The sequence below is a fragment of the Haliotis rufescens genome, unplaced genomic scaffold, assembly GCF_023055435.1.
Source record: "Haliotis rufescens isolate VD_foot unplaced genomic scaffold, xgHalRufe1.0.p SCAF_13, whole genome shotgun sequence".
In the NCBI taxonomy this organism is placed as follows: Eukaryota; Metazoa; Mollusca; class Gastropoda; order Lepetellida; family Haliotidae; genus Haliotis; species Haliotis rufescens.
In genome coordinates, this window is record NW_025963813.1 from 7,552,027 (window position 1) to 7,572,026 (window position 20,000).

At 40.9% G+C, this 20,000-nt stretch overlaps 1 protein-coding gene across 2 annotated transcripts in view; it reads right to left on the reverse strand.

The window, feature by feature from the left end:
* The window catches only part of LOC124149290 (neprilysin-1-like), a 70,796-nt gene that overhangs the window by 33,544 nt on the left and 17,252 nt on the right, over window positions 1–20,000 (reverse strand). For both annotated transcript variants that reach the window (XM_046520778.2, XM_046520779.2), the window contains exons 4-17: window positions 17,155–17,187; window positions 16,724–16,885; window positions 15,813–15,896; window positions 14,362–14,564; window positions 13,292–13,471; window positions 12,503–12,589; window positions 8,584–8,723; window positions 7,695–7,788; window positions 6,963–7,091; window positions 5,882–5,980; window positions 5,284–5,361; window positions 3,971–4,074; window positions 2,377–2,435; window positions 438–489 (exon numbers count right to left, since the gene is read on the reverse strand). In XM_046520778.2, coding sequence (XP_046376734.1) covers window positions 438–489; window positions 2,377–2,435; window positions 3,971–4,074; window positions 5,284–5,361; window positions 5,882–5,980; window positions 6,963–7,091; window positions 7,695–7,788; window positions 8,584–8,723; window positions 12,503–12,589; window positions 13,292–13,471; window positions 14,362–14,564; window positions 15,813–15,896; window positions 16,724–16,885; window positions 17,155–17,187 — 1,504 coding nt within the window. The remainder of the gene's footprint in view (window positions 1–437; window positions 490–2,376; window positions 2,436–3,970; window positions 4,075–5,283; window positions 5,362–5,881; window positions 5,981–6,962; window positions 7,092–7,694; window positions 7,789–8,583; window positions 8,724–12,502; window positions 12,590–13,291; window positions 13,472–14,361; window positions 14,565–15,812; window positions 15,897–16,723; window positions 16,886–17,154; window positions 17,188–20,000) is intronic.

The following is a 20,000-nucleotide window of genomic DNA, read 5'->3' on the forward strand; positions in this document are numbered from 1 at the left end:
AAAATGTCATGGCACTCAGAAAGGCCAGGGTTTATAAAATATTAATAACAACATAACGACGCGTTCTTCTTATTATTATTTACATTCGGAACTGGCTGTTTAAGTGAAACTTCGTTTTCGAGATACAGAAAACGCTTCGTTCACTCATCACGAGAAGCGTCGACGCTTAGATTAGAAAGTTCATTTGGCACGACCTCCTATGGAGGTGTCCTCGAATCTTTAGCAATCGCATCAGAGTAAAAGATCTGATTTTTAATAATGAGATGGATGAGGATGGTTGGTGACTGACTGATTGTGTCCAACTGGAACTGGATTCAAGGTAATCCTCCAGTGTCTTACAGACATGGGATAGTGAGGACCCATTCAGCCCTAGAAGTACACTGATACATCTCGTATTCACTGATGAAGGCAAGATTCTCATAGTCACAGCGTCTTACCCAGGTTGGCTCTCGCTGTAGAATGGCTCCTGGAGAATGCCAGCTGGAAATACTGGAATTGGAACAAATGTGATTACCATTATGGATTCCAAACATTTCAACATCTCGAGACAGGTACACTCGCGGGGCATGGGTGAGCGAGGAAGTCTGGTTTTAGTAAGATTTCAGTATTTCCGTTTTCGTACTATAACAGAAAAGCGACGCATGCCGGCCATGTTTATCATTACCACCTTGGTGAAACCATTTGCAACGAGCACGGTAAGGTGCAAACATCTTCCCGAGGCAAGGGAGTTAACTGACTACAAAAGTCCAGTTTCCACCCTTGCCGACCTAGTCTGGAATTCCTGGCCCCGATCGTAGCGCCACCAGTGGATATTACGAATTATGTCCCTTCTATGCCTCTCCTATAGACCAATCAGATTCTACCTCTCGTATCACTTGCATTTGTTTAAAACAAAATAGCGGCGCCCAGTCAAGACGATCTGATCTGTAATCCATATCTATATTGTGATAAAACGGGTCTTACTTCGCGAAGTGCATCAAATTATGTGAGCACCTTGATTAAAAACATCAAAACATTAAAAAAATATCTGTTGACAACGAGTTGGCAGTGCACATGCTTTGCAAATCCTGCAATCGACCGAAATCTGCATGACAGTTTACGAACCGGATTTCGATTTCGTTGCGCGATTTTGATTGGACTATACATAGACTCGTTAGTCCAGCCAAACTGTAACTCCATAATACCAGCCGAGTTTGGCAAGGGTGGAACCTGGACTTTTAAAGTCGGTTAACTCTCTTGCCTCGGGAAGATGGGTGCAAACGAATCAAGATTCAGTTAAAAAGCGGTGTAAATTGTATTGTCCAATTTGTTTGGTTATACGCCGCTTTTAGCAATATTCTAATATTACACGACGGGTTACAGAAGGGATGGGCTTCACTCATTGTTTGTTTGTTTGTTTATTGTTTAACGCCGTTGTCTGCGCAGTATTGCGAGATATGTGACGACGGTCTGTAAATAATCGAGTCTGGACAATCCAGTAATTGACGTCATCCAGGTAATTGGGATACGATGACAAGTCAGTGAGCCTGACCACCCTATCCTGTTTGTCGCCTCCTACGACGAGCATTGCTTGCTGAAGACCTGTTCTAACCAGGATCATCACGGGTCTCACTCGTGGTACCCGTATGGGGAATCGAACTAGGTCCTTCGGTTTTAAGAGCTAACGCTTTAACTACGGGGCTATCCCACCGCCTAAAGACGGTATTGGGCCATCAAACTCAAAGTCCAGACAGACGTGCGGCTTGCCTGTGCAGGGATCCACACCGTCATGTCATACCGGGGTCGTTATACCGGGGTCGTATTCTGACTCGGAATCATTTTGGGTGTAATTAGGATTTATTAACCTCAAGTGACATAATCCAATTGTTCGCCCATCGGGTTAAGTCTCGTGTATGGGGAAGGGATGTTACAATATCCCCGTGTGTTTTGTGTACAGGTTCCGGTGATATTGTAACGTGTGAGTGAATGTCCCTCGCTGGAGATTTGCTTTGCATTTGAACACACTGTACATAAGGAAATCTGCGGAACGAGGTAAAATCAAATGACAAATATTTCTTTACACACGTATTTCAATGGATCGAGCATGCAACCTCCGTATCCGCAGCTAGTAAACAAACCATGATGCTGATAACTCACAACGCTTCTGAAAATCTCTTTTCCAAGTTCATGTTCGCCAGCAAGAGATATTTTACGCCCGATTCCCATGGTTCATTGAAAATTTGATTAAAACGTTATATTGTTCATAAATGTTGTTTCAGATTTGTGGAAAAAAACTCCCCTCGGGATTTTATGAGATTTCAAACCCTCGGATTCGGGTTTTAGATTTCATAAAAATCCTTGAAAGTGTTTTATGCTACACGTGATGTGTTCACTCACCTATTTCATTCCATGTCGGGTTGTAGAAAGCATTGATCACTGCCGGTTGCACTAGCCATCTGAAAACACAGACAACAAACATAGATGAATAAACAAACTCCACACTTTTGGACAATAAACATATCAGCAATATCAGACAACAAACACAGATGAATAAACAAACTCCACACTATTGGACAATAAACACAGCAACAATATTAGACAACAAACACAGATGAATAAACAAACACCGCACTATTGGACAATAAACATAGCAGCAATATCAGACAACAAACCCAGATGAATAACATTGACTACAGTAGACAATAAACATAGCAACAACATTAACGTACTCTCGGGACATACTTGCAACGTAACAAACATTGGCGCACCAATAAACAAGGATTAAAACAGCTTATAGAAGACAACAAACACAGATGAATAAACATAGATAATAAACAACACACTGAGGACCAATTTATTATTTGTCAGACGGAAATAACGGTTTCTTTTTTATTTCAAGACACGAATGTCAATGTTTTCCCTCGACACATATTAATGTTTCATAAAAAACATATTATATCGAATATTAGATATCACTGGTTATAGACTTTGGATCCGAGCGTTTGGAGATTAACATGACCGAAAAAATTTCTTTCTGAAAACAGAAAAAAGCATAGATGATCAGAAAATCTGCATCAACACAGATCATTATTCTCGTTGATTTTCAGTTTATTTATTTTTATTTATTTATACATTCATTAATATTTTTTATACAGTTATACCACAACGGTTAATAACTGTGTAACCGCTTCCGTGGTCTAGTGGAAAGTGGAAAGTCGGTGGTTCGATCCCCTAGCCGTGTCATACCAAAAGACGATCAAAGATGGTACTTGTTGTTACGCTGCCTGGCGCTCGCCATTAAGGGGATAAAACAAGGACTGGTCGGCTCGGAGTCAGTATACTGTGTCTGAGTGGGATATCCATGTTAAACTGCGGCATGGTATCTCGCTGGGTAAGCGCTTTAAAACCTGCGTTAGTCCGGACATGTTCATGCAGTTAAAGACACACACACGCGCATGAACGCCTGCGCACACGCAAACTCGTTGCTATAATTAACAAGTCCCTGGAGACTTTGACGTCATAGTGGAACTCGATTTCCATTATTTATTTTTTAAATTTCTTACGTGATACATAAGTTATACTGTTTACAAATCCATTTCATATATCTTTATGGCTTTCAGATTGTAGGCAGTATTGTGTTCGCTTTAACTTTACGTGAAGCTGTCCAAAAAATGTTTTCGCCGCACTGTACTTTTATGGGTGTACGATTTAAAGTTCATGACGTAACAATCTTAGCGGTACGACGATTAAAACTCCCATACGTTAAAATAGACTAATGACAGTCGGATCGCTAAGAAATGAATTGAAATTACGAGAAAACAATCAAATTAACGAGAAAAGACTCGAAATTTCGAGAAAAATAAATAAATAATTGAAATAACGACAGATATCGATTTAAAAAACTTCTTTGGAGTAGAATATATCTGACATCTACCGTTCAATATTTGACGAAGCACAGCACATGTTTTCTGATTCGAGTTTTCACACTTACTCGGATCTGTCTACTTTGAGTCGGAGGGAACGCAGATGTTTTCTTGAGGCCTGCTGTAGTTCTATCTGGACGTTTTCAAAGTACAGGCTTGTGTTGAATATATGCTGAAAAAGACACGATCAATACTCGTTGTAAATTACCCATTCAAATCGTCAAGATGGACATGCAGCTCATGAAATCCAGTACACTCCGCTTGTGACATACACTGCCGGGCAAAAGAAAATATACACTTGAAAATTCGATATGGCTAAACGATTATAAATGCTATCAAAATGTTACCCTGCTGAAAACATTCGCCGAAACGCTGCAAACGGCTGAAATTACAACTATGGTACCCGTATCACATACATCACCATCGAATTACCTTTTCTTGTTTGTTTCATTTTAAGTCAGGGGGCACGGGAGGCCCAGTCGTCTTAGGCGACACAATTCGCTGTGCAGAGTTGCGTCCCTTGGGCACGCCAGAAACCTATGATTGTGGATTCGAAACCCGGTTCGCCCCGATTATGTTTCTAGGTTTGTCAGCACCATACCCGTGCTCGTGGGTTTCACCGAAGTGGTTAACGTCTAAGACCTGCATCACTTCGGGCTTTCCTCACACATTAAGCCGACACGCCGTGATATAACTGGAATACTGTTAAAAGCGGCGTTAAACAAACTCATTCACTCACTCAATCATTTTAAGTAACCACCAAACAAGGGTCTGTACTTTCTTTTGCCGGGCAGTTTATGTCACAAGCTCATAATCCACTAAATCATAAAAAGGACATCCTCCGTGGTCTGATGGCAGAGCGCCAATTAGAAAGCACCTTTCTGGAGCTTTTCAACCAAGCGACTTCCATTTCAGACTACGCTTGAAAAATATGTTGACACAGTTCTCGATTAACATAATATATGGTTGAGATTCTATGGCAGTGCTTCCTACGAACTGCGCAACGCGTCCTCCGTTCAAATGTTTATCCCACAAAACCGAGAGATAGACGATAATTTTGTCGGGATCAGTCGTACGGGCCGTAACTGTCGTTCGGAATACCCCGTGTTAACCTTTTCGAGGTTGCATGATTAGAAAACACATTCTAACAGTCCCTTTCATGATCTGGTAAGCAACGCTTTGATTGATCGGATGAAAGATCGTTCTGACGTGACCTGTAATGGGATGTCCTCAGATCTTTGTTGAGCGATAGCGAGAACTAAGATCTGATTTTAATGAGATTGACTGAAAACCCAACAAAACGTCAATACACGGAAACCCACAGTATCGAAGGACAGAAAACCGTCAATACAATAAAGCATCGACGTTCACAGTTACGTACGTGTTTATATTGATCATCAATGTAGCTGTTGTTCTTCAGGGCCTCTGGATAGCCTATCTTCTCGTCCATCACCTCCGCCTTCAACATTAAAAACATTTCTGCAACATTACATCATCGATGGAGGTGGAGGTGGGCATAATTCTATTTTAGATATTTTTTTTTTTTTCAGATGTTTATTGGTCCTTGATATGTATTTATCCCTTTATTTATATTGTTTGTAATTATTATTTTTATTTTTATTTTTGTAATTTATTTATTATTTTTTATTTATTTATTTAAATTTTTTTTTTATTTATTTATTGTATTTATCTTTTCTTTTTCTTTTTTGGGGGGGGGGGGGGGGGGGGGCGTTGGAGTTCAATGGATATTTCAAAGATAAACTGGATAATTCTATATGATACAACAATCGCTGATATATTCGATAACCATGTTAACACTTGTTCATCTTAAAGTGCTTCAAATGCCAGATTCGTTAAGGAAGGTGCCACGTTCGTGGATATACAACTGACAAACCAGTGTCTTCGCTTCTGCTGACTCAATGTCACCACGTGATGTGGTGCTGTACAAACACCAGTCACTCACTCACTCACTCACTCACCTTCTCCCTGGCCACAGTTCTGGTGGTGTCATCCAGCCAGACAGCCTCTTCCAGGAGGGCATTGAAGGACGACCTCAAGTAGGAGATGATATTCAACATCTGTGATTGGAAAATATTGTCGGCATCATAATCATATATTCATGAAATATCAAACGAATCTAAATCTTAAAATATGATCTGCATTTCCAAACAAAAATACCGCCTCCGTGATCTTGTGGAAAGAGTGTCTGCCCACATGAGCGGAAGGTCAGTGGTTCTGTCACAGGCAAAGCAATACCAAAAGACATTAAAAGATGGTATTTGTTGTTACCCTGCCTGGCGCTCGGCATAACGGGGATAAAACCAGGACTGGACAGCTCGGAGTCAGTGTAATGTGTCTGAAGGGGTCATCCATGTTACACTGTAACATGGTATATGTTAGTACTATACTAGACACGTGAAGATCAAGGTAGAGAATAGGTCTTCAGCAACCCATGCTTGTCGTAATAGGCGACTAACGGGGTCGGGTGGTCAGGCTCGCTGTCATGGCTGAAGCTTTTGATCGTATCCCAATTGCGTGGATTTATGTTCATGATGTTAAAATCACTGGATTGTCTGTTCCAGATTCGATTATATACAGACCGATGTCATATAGCAGGAACATTGCTGAGTACGCCTTAAACAACAAACACACAAACAAACAAACAGTACTATACTTGCATCATGAAACCGGCATATGGACTAGTACTCGTACAAGCACCTTTACACGCACATAAGCATGCACGTTGAAGTACAATAATATTGTTTGTTTTGTTGACGCAACTCAGCACAGCGAATCAGATATTTCAAGTTTCAGAGATGATCGGAGCGAACGGATATTCCAATATAGCTCACGCCGAATATGAAAACGAAAATTCGATCTGTTGTCTTATGGCGTCAAGATGAAAACTGGATTTCCGACATTTATAATGTATAAGTTATTTTGTCGAGGAAGCGGGTTCGATTCCTTACACTTGTACAACGTGTGAGGGATGGAATGTCGTTTAACGTGGAGCAAACCCTCACGCACTCATTCTCAAACTTTCTTCCTGGCCCCACTTACGTCAGATTTAGCTGCTTCCTTAAAATGGGCGTCGACATAGAGACGGCCCACAGACAGGCTCATGGCGCTGTTGACATACGTGGAACACACCTTCCACCGCGGAGGCTGCGCAGAGGTCCCGCTTAACGCCTGTTGGTGCAAAAGTGTAAAAGTGTCGATTTGCAGCACATAAAACAGCTCACCACTAAAAGAGAAGACAAATAAAGACAAATATTTCTAGTAATGTATGTGTCTGATTGGAGAATCCATATTAAACTGGCATGGAATCTCAATAGGCTAGCACTGTTACACTAAAAGAGAAGACAAATAAAGACAAATATTTCTAGTTGAATGTATGTGTCTGATTTAGGAATCCATATTAAACTGTGGCATGGAATCTCTATAGGCTAGCACTGTTACACTAAAAGAGAAGACAAATAAAGACAAATATTTCTAGTTGTTGGATGGCATTGGTCTATAACTAACTATTTCATTTGAAAAAAGTGAACTGTTTCAATTTTTAAATAATCTTGATTCTTATGATTGCTTGCTAATATTACGTAAACAGGCATGCCTGTATCCCACATTTTATTGTATATTCACGTAAACTACATGTAACCAACACCGTGCTCTCCATTGTTGGTGCTAATGTTTCCCTTGCATTGCAATGCCTTGCGCCATATCCTTCAGGAATATGTTAATAAGATATATATGTCGTCTGTGCAGTTGGTATTACTGCTCCTGTATGTTTACCTGGTTGAATGTAGTGATGCTGTCTCGGAATGAGGAGTCAAGTAGCTTCACTCTCTGTTTAATCAGCATCCATATAGCATAGTTGGCCAACACTCTGAAACACACACAGGTTATCACAATAACTGCATACACATTAGTGCAGTGACAGCACCCTCACAGAGAGACAGAGAGAGAGAGAGAGAGAGAGAGAGAGAGAGAGAGGGGGGGGGGGGGGGGGGGGTTAGCATAATAGCTGGACACACATCAGCGCAGTAACACTCACAGCGAGAGACAGAGAGATTAGCACAATAACCTTACACACACATACACGCAGATTAGCACAATAATCTCTCAAACACATACCAAATATTAGCACAATAATCTCACGCACACGAACCAAATATTAGCACAATTACCTCACGCACACATACATACAGACAAGCACAACACCTTCAAACAAACATACACACAGATTAGCACATTAACTGCACACACACGGAAAGAGGGGAGAGAGAGGGAGAGAGAGAGAGAGAGATGAGCACAATAACCACACACACACATACACGCACTGCCAAACACACACATACACACAGAGACACACACACACACACATTACAACGTGCATCTAGTGTTGTTGTGATGGCGCTGGGTCGTCACGCCGAAGACCAGGGTTCGAATCTCCAAGTGAGAATGTGTGAAGTTGATTTATGGTTTCACCCCGCTTTGGTGTATTCTACGCAAAAGAAGTTAAGGACCACCGTATTCTTTCATATTACTACAGTTAATCATTTAAATGACATATGAATTATTGTAATATGAAAGAATAGGGTGATCTTTAATTTCTTGTCAATAGTATATGTCTGGAAAATTAGTATAGGCGACGAAAAATAACTCGTCACTCGAACTTTACCTCTTGGGTGTTTTCTCCAGGATGGGGAAGAGCTTCTCAAAGTATGGTGGGGACCAGTTGATGACAACTTCCTCAGCGGTGATGTTGATGTCCACGCCTTCCTCCGCCATGATGTCACGGACGTGTTTCAACCAGTCAAACTGACGGGGCAAATAACACTGTAGCTCAACTCCATACATATGCTCTACATAGTGCAGTGCTATCAAGGATAGTAGTATACAAACACAAACTGACATTCACATGACCTTCTATTTCGAGATAAACTGTAATTTCATCATACATTTAGCTTCCGTAGACATTAATATTGAACAGAAGACGCACATGTAACTGCTCCTTGGTCGAGTCATATGTGCATCCTTTGAAAAATGTTCCTGATCATGAAATATGACAAGTAAATAAGAAATTATATCCTTCAGCCTACGTATATATGTTAGTGTCAATGTGTAAATTCAGTCAATGTGTAAAAATAATTGTAAAATGACTGAAACATTTTGGCATTTTGTAAATTGCCTAAATATCATTTCAGTCATTTTATAGGCGATCAACAAATAAGACGAAATATGTGAAAGATGTGTTTAGAATGTTAAGATATCACTTGAATTAGACGTGATATTTCAGATCTTAAATGTACAAAGTGATTTCATTTCAATTAATTAAATTGACAAACTGGTGGCTGTCCAAGAATTATTTGCAATTTCTACGTCTTTGTAATGTAATCTAGACACAGATGTTTCTGCTCTTCAAGAATAAGGGGCGGTCGGGTAGCCTAGTGGTTAAAGCGTTCGCTCGGCACGCCGAAGACCCGGGTTCGATTCCCGACATGGGTACAATGTGTGAAGCCCATTTCTGGTGTCCCCCGCCGTGATATTGCTAGAATATTGCTAAAAGCGGCGTAAAACCATACTCACTCACTCTTCAAGAATAAAAAATTCTTCATTTATTCGCGATTTTCTTCAAAAAATACTTGTTTGTCAAACCATGTGTTTTCTTTTCCCCTGAAAATAAAATCATAAAAAGGGGGCGTCGGGGCAGCAAGCGGTAAACATTCCTTTTTTTTGCGGTAATCAAGTTTGACTGTCCTAAAACAACGAGTGCGCTGCCAATCCCCTGGTTTAGTGTGGGGCGAGTACAAGGCATAGTTTATCAAGTCATGCTCCAATGCTCGAGGAATATTTCCGTTGATTAACCGAAACATTTCAGATAACATGCGGCAATCATAACGCTAGGAACTCCCGGTAATAAAGATGTCACATTGTCATCGCGCTCCCTTGAATATTCACCACTATTTCCACCCGACTGATATGCAACTGCTTCTGGTGTCACGTTACACGGCGACTTCATAAACCACATGTACCAACACAAATGTTCACACAACCAACACAAATGTTCACACAACCAACACAAATGTTCACACAACCAACACAGATGTTCACACAACCAACACAGATGTTCACACAACCAACACAAATGTTCACACAACCAACACAAACGTTCACACAACCAACACAGATGTTCACACAACCAACACAAATGTTCACACAACCAACACAAATGTTCACACAACCAACACAAACGTTCACACAACCAACACAAACGTTCACACAACCAACACAGATGTTCACACAACCAACACAAATGTTCACACAACCAACACAAATGTTCACACAACCAACACAAATATTCACACAACCAACACAAATGTTCACACAACCAACACAAATGTTCACACAACCAACACAGATGTTCACACAACCAACACAAATGTTCACACAACCAACACAAATGTTCACACAACCAACACAAACGTTCACACAACCAACACAAATGTTCACACAACCAACACAGATGTTCACACAACCAACACAGATGTTCACACAACCAACAAAAATGTTCACACAACCAACACAAACGTTCACACAACCAACACAAACGTTCACACAACCAACACAAATGTTCACACAACCAAAACAGATGTTCACACAACCAACACAAATGTTCACACAACCAACACAAATGTTCACACAACCAATACAAATGTTCACACAACCAACACAAATGTTCACACAACCAACACAAATGTTCACACAACCAACACAGATGTTCACACAACCAACACAGATGTTCACACAACCAACACAAATGTTCACACAACCAACACAAATGTTCACACAACCAACACAAATGTTCACACAACCAACACAAACGTTCACACAACCAACACAAATGTTCACACAACCAACACAAATGTTCACACAACCAACACAAATGTTCACACAACCAACACAAACGTTCACACAACCAACACAAATGTTCACACAACACAAATGTTCACACAACCAACACAAACGTTCACACAACCAACACAAATGTTCACACAACCAACACAAACGTTCACACAACCAACACAAATGTTCACACAACCAACACAAATGTTCACACAACCAACACAAATATTCACACAACCAACACAAATGTTCACACAACCAACACAAATGTTCACACAACCAACACAGATGTTCACACAACCAACACAAATGTTCACACAACCAACACAAATGTTCACACAACCAACACAAATGTTCACACAACCAACACAAACGTTCACACAACCAACACAAATGTTCACACAACCAACACAGATGTTCACACAACCAACACAGATGTTCACACAACCAACAAAAATGTTCACACAACCAACACAAACGTTCACACAACCAACACAAATGTTCACACAACCAATACAAATGTTCACACAACCAACACAAATGTTCACACAACCAACACAAATGTTCACACAACCAACACAAATGTTCACACAACCAACACAGATGTTCACACAACCAACACAGATGTTCACACAACCAACACAAATGTTCACACAACCAACACAAATGTTCACACAACCAACACAAATGTTCACACAACCAACACAAACGTTCACACAACCAACACAAATGTTCACACAACCAACACAAATATTCACACAACCAACACAAATGTTCACACAACCAACACAAACGTTCACACAACCAACACAAATGTTCACACAACACAAATGTTCACACAACCAACACAAACGTTCACACAACCAACACAAATGTTCACACAACCAACACAAACGTTCACACAACCAACACAAATGTTCACACAACCAACACAGATGTTCACACAACCAACACAGATGTTCACACAACCAACACAAATGTTCACACAACCAACACAAACGTTCACACAACCAACACAAATGTTCACACAACCAACACAGATGTTCACACAACCAACACAAATGTTCACACAACCAATACAAATGTTCACACAACCAACACAAATATTCACACAACCAACACAAATGTTCACACAACCAACACAAATGTTCACACAACCAACACAAATGTTCACACAACACAAATGTTCACACAACCAACACAAACGTTCACACAACCAACACAAATGTTCACACAACCAACACAAACGTTCACACAACCAACACAAATGTTCACACAACCAACACAGATGTTCACACAACCAACACAGATGTTCACACAACCAACACAAATGTTCACACAACCAACACAAATGTTCACACAACCAACACAAATGTTCACACAACCAACACAAATGTTCACACAACCAATACAAATATTCACACAACCAACACAAATGTTCACACAACCAACACAAATGTTCACACAACCAACACAAATGTTCACACAACACAAATGTTCACACAACCAACACAGATGTTCACACAACCAACACAAATGTTCACACAACCAACACAAATGTTCACACAACCAACACAAATGTTCACACAACCAACACAAATGTTCACACAACCAACACAAACGTTCACACAACCAACACAAATGTTCACACAACCAACACAAATGTATGCTACACATTCAGCGTTGAAACCCACCTGCGAATAGTTCTGTGCCATCTCTGCGATGGACATGGGGTTATACTGCTTGCTCTGGTCCAGGCGATCAAAGAGTGGTACAGTAATCTAAATAAATAAAAAAATAATAATCAGCATCATCATCATCCATAATGAGCCTAACCAGCCCGACAGTGCCAGGATCACCCAAACCCTCTTTGTTGCATTTTTTTATTTTAATATAATAATAATAATAATAATAATAATAATAATAATAATAATAATAACGAAGAGACATTTCATGGCCCCTTGGGACGGTCGGGTAGCCTAGTGGGTAAAGCGTTCTCTCGTCACGCCGAAGACCCGGGTTCGATTCCCAACATGGGTACAATGTGTGAAGCCCATTTCTGTTGTCCCCCGCCGTGATATTGCTGGAATATTGCTAAAAGCGGCGTAGAAACCAAACTCACTCCTCACTCACTCACTCACTCACTAAAGAAACACCTACGCGCGATACTACTTTGACACATTGTATGGCATTTGTTTTTTCGACTCATGTAATATAGATCCATTTCATTGAAGAGGGGGGACACGGATGGACCAGTCATCTAAGGCGCCGTGCGGGGATGCTATGCAAGCGTCTAAGACCTGCATCAATTGGGAACACACGTGATATAACTTATACAGCAGTGTGAAACACAATTTAACCCACTCACTCATTCTATTGAGTGTCGGTATTGACAGTGGCCGTTTTGTATTGTCTTAATTCAGCCATATCATTCAGTCACAAATCAGCTATTCTATTCTCATTTCAATCAGTGTAACACTCACATTCGCTATTTCTATCTCGAAGTCCACGAGATCTCGGATCTGATCACTGGCGTCGACCTGATTCGCCCCCAGCGCCACGGCAGTCCTGATGATGTAGTCCTCATATGCCTTCAGTGTACTGCTGTTCCGTTCTTTCAAGTAATACTCGCGACCAGGTAATCCTAGACTCGGTTGGTCGTACTAGATGTGTGCAGAAATTGAAACAAGATGTTAAGTGGCTAGAAATTGTTATAATTTTTTTCAGTGAATGTCAATGCAAGCAAATGTTTGAAGCGCTGGTAAAATTTGGAGTGCTGAACCGGCCAGATTTGGGCAACAAGTGTGATTGGAGTTTCCTCCCCTCCTTTTGTAAGCAAACGCTTGCTCGTTGGAATTGCTGACAATTTCATGAATGCTGTCTGTACCTAGAGAGCGACAGGAGAGCGATCGATGCCCTTTTCGGCCTGACTTGCGTCGTTTACTCTTGCCAAGTGCAAATTGGATACCAATCAGAAAACACAGAATTCCTTCCAGCTTCCAACAACATTCCGGATTCCAGAATAGAGGCAGTCCTCTTCCAAGACATTGACAGTCTGAACATTCGGAACTGCACTTACACTAATTCTAGAATCAGTTCCGCTTTGTGCTGTCGCTTTTTTGCCAATTATATTGGATGTATTTTCTTATCCATTAATCTAGACTAACGCTTAGTCTCTGAAAATATATAATTTTGAAAGAAACAAACAACTCCATTTAAATTAAAAAGGGGCCTGAGTGAGATGGAAGATTTAGAACCTGAACCTGTGGATAATGTAGACTTGCTCCGCTATGTGCTATATCATTACAGTAAGGGCGGGCTGAAGGGTAAATAATATGGTTCAGGGACAGACTAAGATTAGACTTGGGTGGTCATATATCAATTTCACAATGTAGCTTTGTACGTTTTTTGGGTTAACCTCTGCGTTTTAACTTGCAAATCACCTCGTGTTGGGAGTTGGGACATTGACTGTGTCAGCTAACAGGGACTGGGCAGACCACAAGCGATCGACAAACCGTTCTTCTGTCACAGTGGTAACCAGGTATCAACTCACATACAGTTTCCTGACGGTGGTGTTGGCGGGGTCTGTGACGACAGCCAGGTAGATAATGGGGACGTTGTTGTAGTTGGACAGCTTCACGAGGGTTTCCTCCAGGTTAAAGGCTGACTCGTTCCATGCTGGGGACAGCACAGGCCACCCCCCAAACTCTGGCAGGGAGTCGATCAGGGGCTTCTTGCCGCGCTTGTCTATGGTGTCTACAAGAACGAAGGAAGGAACATGAGCCGTAATTCAGCCAGCCCTGAAAATACCGGATCCAGTGGGGATGGTGGTACGCAGTCGTGTGCACCCCTACTGATTTAAGCATCTTTGCATTTTTATCTATGTATAAACAGTGTAAATGCACAAACACATCTTTAATAAATTATTTGGTGAAATGTTTTCCTCACAGATTACCAAACGGATATATTATTATGACATATTAGCATTTATCTAGCATGTTCCGTGTTAAATGCATCTCTCCAAAAGTATGTGTCAGCGCTAAATGAAGGCACATTTGAAAACACAAACCCCGTTTTGCTTATTAGAATCTGTTAGAATCCTAGGTAGTTCTGAAATCATTTTTTGAGTTCATTTAATCTTTGATTTGACTGATTTTGTTGAATATAAAGTGCCGGGCAAAAGAAAATATACAACCATGTTTGATTGTTGCTCAAATGAAGCAAACAAGAAATTTATTATTCGATTGTGATAATATTTTATTTAATACGATGTATCATTAGAACCTAAAGTTTACAGTGACTGTTTTCAGCCTAGTAACGTGTTGCCGTTTGTAATAATAATTTGTTGTTCCAATAGTTAATTACAATATTCAAGAGTCTTTGGTCCGGCAGATTACATTTAATAAAATCAGTCAAATCAAAGATGAAACAAACCCTGTATTCCCCATTAGAATATGTTATCTACGTCCAAGTTGTAGAATTTGTTCTGGGTTTCAGTTAATCTTTGATATGACAGAATGGTAACAGAGATAAAAGACACCATTTGAACATTTATATGAAGGCTTTCATTGATTCTTCACAATTCAATGTCTTAATGTCTGCTTATAACCATAACTATTTAATACTAACACATTCTGACGTCACCTGACTTTCGGACAACATGGATGTGGCCAGATGAAGGACCACTTGTTCATAACTAGAGGTGTTTGCAAAAGTAGAAGCTGCCCATTCCTTGCCTTTTTCTCCAAGCCACCCTCACCCCCCCCCCCCCCCCCCCCCCCCCCCTCACCCCCCCCATCGGGTGGTCAGGCTCGCTGACTTGGTTGATGCATGTAATCGATCCCAATTGCGTGGATCGATGCTCAAGATGTCAATCACTGGATTGTCTGGTACAGACTCTGTTATTTACAGACCGCCGTCATATTGCTGCGTGCGGCGTTACACAACAAACAAACAAACAAACTACCTAGCTGACCATAACGAGGTAGGTATAAGTATACGCACCTAGGTCCATGCAGGACTCGTACATCTTCTTAGCTTCTTTAACAGAAGTTGACTCTCCCTCCACAGGGGGTGCTTCGAGCAGTCCTGGAACACAATGCAAATTGTAGAAACAAATTTAGATCCAATGTACAACTCTGTTTTTCGTTCAGAATAGACCCCAACATCCTATGCTAGATGATCAGTGGAAGACATCCGGATGAACGAACACACTGCGATTTGCAAGCGATATTATTTTAGTCGCCTCTTACATCTGACACAGGATGTTTGGGTCGAATTGTCGTGTATTTCAGTTTCGGTGTTACTATGAGCAGCGCGATGTTTCGTTGTTGATCATAACTCCTTAGTCAAGATCAAGACCATCGAGGCACTTACGGTCACCAACAAGTGCTTGAACTGCCTATCGTCAACCGTGTCCTGATTCCTTCATAGTATTTCAACTTTCCAATAGTCAACTTACCCTTCATGTCGAGCAATATTCCAGCAGCTCCAGCCTTTGGTGTTTACATTTCAGAGCTTTTGAGATACAACCGAGCATGCTCTTTCTGCCAAGATTTCAAAGAGCGTCATACTATTCTTTCTATTATTGTTTGATCAAGGTTACAACCTTCAAGGCCTCAGTAAAGCTTTCAAAAAGTTGCATTATGGTAGACATGTGGGGACATTTCCAAATTTGACGCATCAGTGACAAAAATTATGTCTGATGCAATTCCCCATTTTGACTTGTACCATGTGTTCCCGTGTTTTTTTTCGGGTGAACACTTGACTTGCCTTTGTATGTGTTTGTGACGGGGGCCACCGGTTTGGTGATTAGTAAAGTCAACTACCATGTTAGTATCTGAGTTGACAGTGAAATTCACTAAGTTAGTAAACTTTACAAACAAGTTCGGTCACTGAATCAACCGCGACATTACTTTGTAGTTTAATGAGCAGACTGTCGCCGAGGTTCCTAAAGATGTCGTTGGCGGACTTGTCTTCAGCGATAATGTTCTTTTCCATCCATGAACCGCAGGCGAATTCGTAGAAGTTGTCACAGGGGTCGGCGTTCAGATTCATCCTGCCCAGAAGACGGCCAGCTGATGGTAAGAAATTGGATTTACACCTTATTCTCATGTGGAAAAGCACTTGGTCAAATGTATTGAAGTCAAGGTCATAATGTCACAATATGTGAACAGTTTTGATTCTGAATGATTTCCACGTGAGGCCGCGTTCTTTTCGATTTACCCTCATGCACAACGCGAAGCGGGCGTCAGGCGACTGGGCAATTTATGTCACTATAGAAGAATAACTATGAAATTGTCATAAAAGAAACAGATTAACACACAACAATAAATCAACTACTTACATGTGGCCACGCAATCAGGTGTAAGGCAAACAGCTGAAAATAAAGAATAGAAATTTGGAAAAGCAAACTTTCTTTGCACGGCGCCAGGTGCCGTGTTGATCCTCTGGGTCATAGTGATCCTGTTGTTATGGGTTAGAGAAAACTACACGGGGGCAGGGGACATGGTGATGTGTAATCGTTGGAAAGATGTAACCAAACTTTTAAAAGAAACTTCATCTTTGTCTCACGTATGTATATTGATATGCATACAAACGAAATACATATTAATTATGAAAAACATTTTTTTAAACATCCCTAACGGTAAATTATTACACAAAATATGTTTATGTTATTCGTCAACAATCATAACAGGGAGCCACGTCCTGTACTAGACTGGTTTACCTGCCCTAGAGCGCTCGCGCTCCTCGCCTGCAGCCGCTAGGAGGCGAAGGGCAGGGTACCAGTCTAGCTCTATCAGACCTATTTCCCAACACGGTATTTCGCTGTGGTGACACCTTGACCCATTTCCGTAAAGCGAGTTTGTCTGTCGATAGGGACGGGGACAGGCCTACAACATATCGCTATGCGGGAAACGTTGGCCAAAATTTACGTGTAGCGAGGTATTAGCACTTTTGGACAATGTGAATAATTAACGTGTCAGGCTTCAGGAGTAAACATATTACCATTAGGAAGGTCACTATCACAGAAGTATGGTTCATGGTTTAAAATAACTAACGCACTCAGAGCGTTGTGGTTTTCAGTTTTAACAATACATTTGGGCATGGTGTGGATATTAGAATCAGTATCCTGTGTCAAACTAGGTGTCTGTGTTTTATTTGAGTTATCATTAACCAAAATAAAGTTTGAACTCAGATAAGTCAAGTGGGTTTTGAACGACTTCACTAAAACATGCTCCGACTCCCTGTTGCCTCGGGCCGAGTCGAATTGAATCTGGGTCTTCGGCATGACGAGCGAGCGCTATAACCACAAGGCTACCCGACCGCCCAGGTTCGATCCCCGGCCGCATCATACCAAAAGACGTTAAAAGATGGTACTTGTTGTTACCCTGTCTGAGCTCGGCATTAAGGGGCTAAAACAAGGACTGGTTGGCTCGGAGTCAGTATACTGTGTCTGAGTGGGGTATTCATGTTAAACTGCGACATGGTATCTCAGTGGTCCAGCCCTATCAAATCAGCTTTAGTCCGGAGTAGTACAAGCAGCCACACCCCTCCACCCACACACAGACACACACACGTGCATGCACGTCGCAAAGTAAGTGCAATAATCTTGAACGCGACGTTAAACTCCATTTCACCTCACCTCACCTCACCTTAAGCTGACACTCATACACGGCATAACGCAACCTCACTCGCTAATGTCCACAATCTCAATGGGAAGTAGCGACCTCAGGGTTGAGTACAGATGATCACATGTACTATGTGATAACAATGACAAGGAGGTGGCTTCAGAACGCACGTTTATTACTATTGCCCATAAAACTGCAGACAACAAAACAACCATTTCGAGCCTGCAGGCGTCTATAAAAATCATCACGATATTTTAATGAGACTAGACGTGATAATATTATGCATGACCCGCATCTCAGTTTAGTACACTTTTATCGGCGGTAATATATGGGTATAGATTACACGAATGCTCAATGGGGGCCAGTGACGAATATCAAACGTTTTGTTAATGGGTGCTAAAACCCTTTATCATACCACAAATGCAAAGCTTTTAAAGTCGCAATATGATCAGCCTCAGATCAGTTGTGTGAATAGAAATGAACAAGCATCAAATCCATGTCTAGTATACGAGAGCTGTCGACGTCTGAATTTGCCCTGAAGATACATATCATGATTGCAAATTTTGCATTTCGATACGTTTCTTGTGGCGTATCGATGTTGCGATCACAATTTTAGTGCATGATGTATAAGAACTGTTTGTTTGAAATGTGTTTATCTTCTTTATCTGCTTTTAGCTGAGATTTCTTATGATTAGGGAATGGATTTTCTCGCCTTCATCTTCGCAGTTCATGGAGGATTGCTAATGCATGTTTTAATATTTACATATTATTCGCTTGGTTTAATGATGACTTCAGTTTAAACCTGGCCCTGCATGTGTTCACGACTACGTGCGAGAAAGAATGTACTGGTAGTTGAATATCTCCACACAGAGGGTCCAGTTTCAATACCGAATCTAACCAAATCGTGTCGTTATTTGCACATTTTTTTCGGAAAGGAAAATATATTTAAAGCAGCATTCATAAGATTTCTATTATTTAGGTTACTTTGAATTTATGACACGAGAATTTACAAGTACATTGAAACATTAATATAAACGTTATGACGTCGGAGAGAGAGACTGCGAACCATATAGCGCCCCAAGGGATTCCAGTGTCCTTAAAGGGGAAGTGTACACGCAAAAATCACTTTCTTTCTTTTTCTAAACAAAACGCAATTTTAGAATTAATTAGTATCTGTGTTTGAAAATATACACTCATTTCTTTCACAGTGAAAGTAGGAAGCTCACAATAGTGTGAAAATGATATGCCGATATGAGGCCTTCGTTTTTCGAGCTAAACAGGCCTGAGTTATCCCCCTTAGATTATGACGTAATTGGTGCCAATTCAACTGGATCCCTGTCTATTCTCAACGCAAAAGATATCAAGTACCAGTTTTCGGTAAAACAACATGGCCTACGACACACTCCGGCGCAGTGGTGACTCAGAATCACACAGCTGTACCTACACCACGTGAAGCGGCTCTAACATAGCATGATGACGTCATAATGTTTATCAATTGGCACCAATGACGTCATATTGCAAGGGGCATAAGCCATGGTGTTTTTGTTGTGGAAAGAGAACA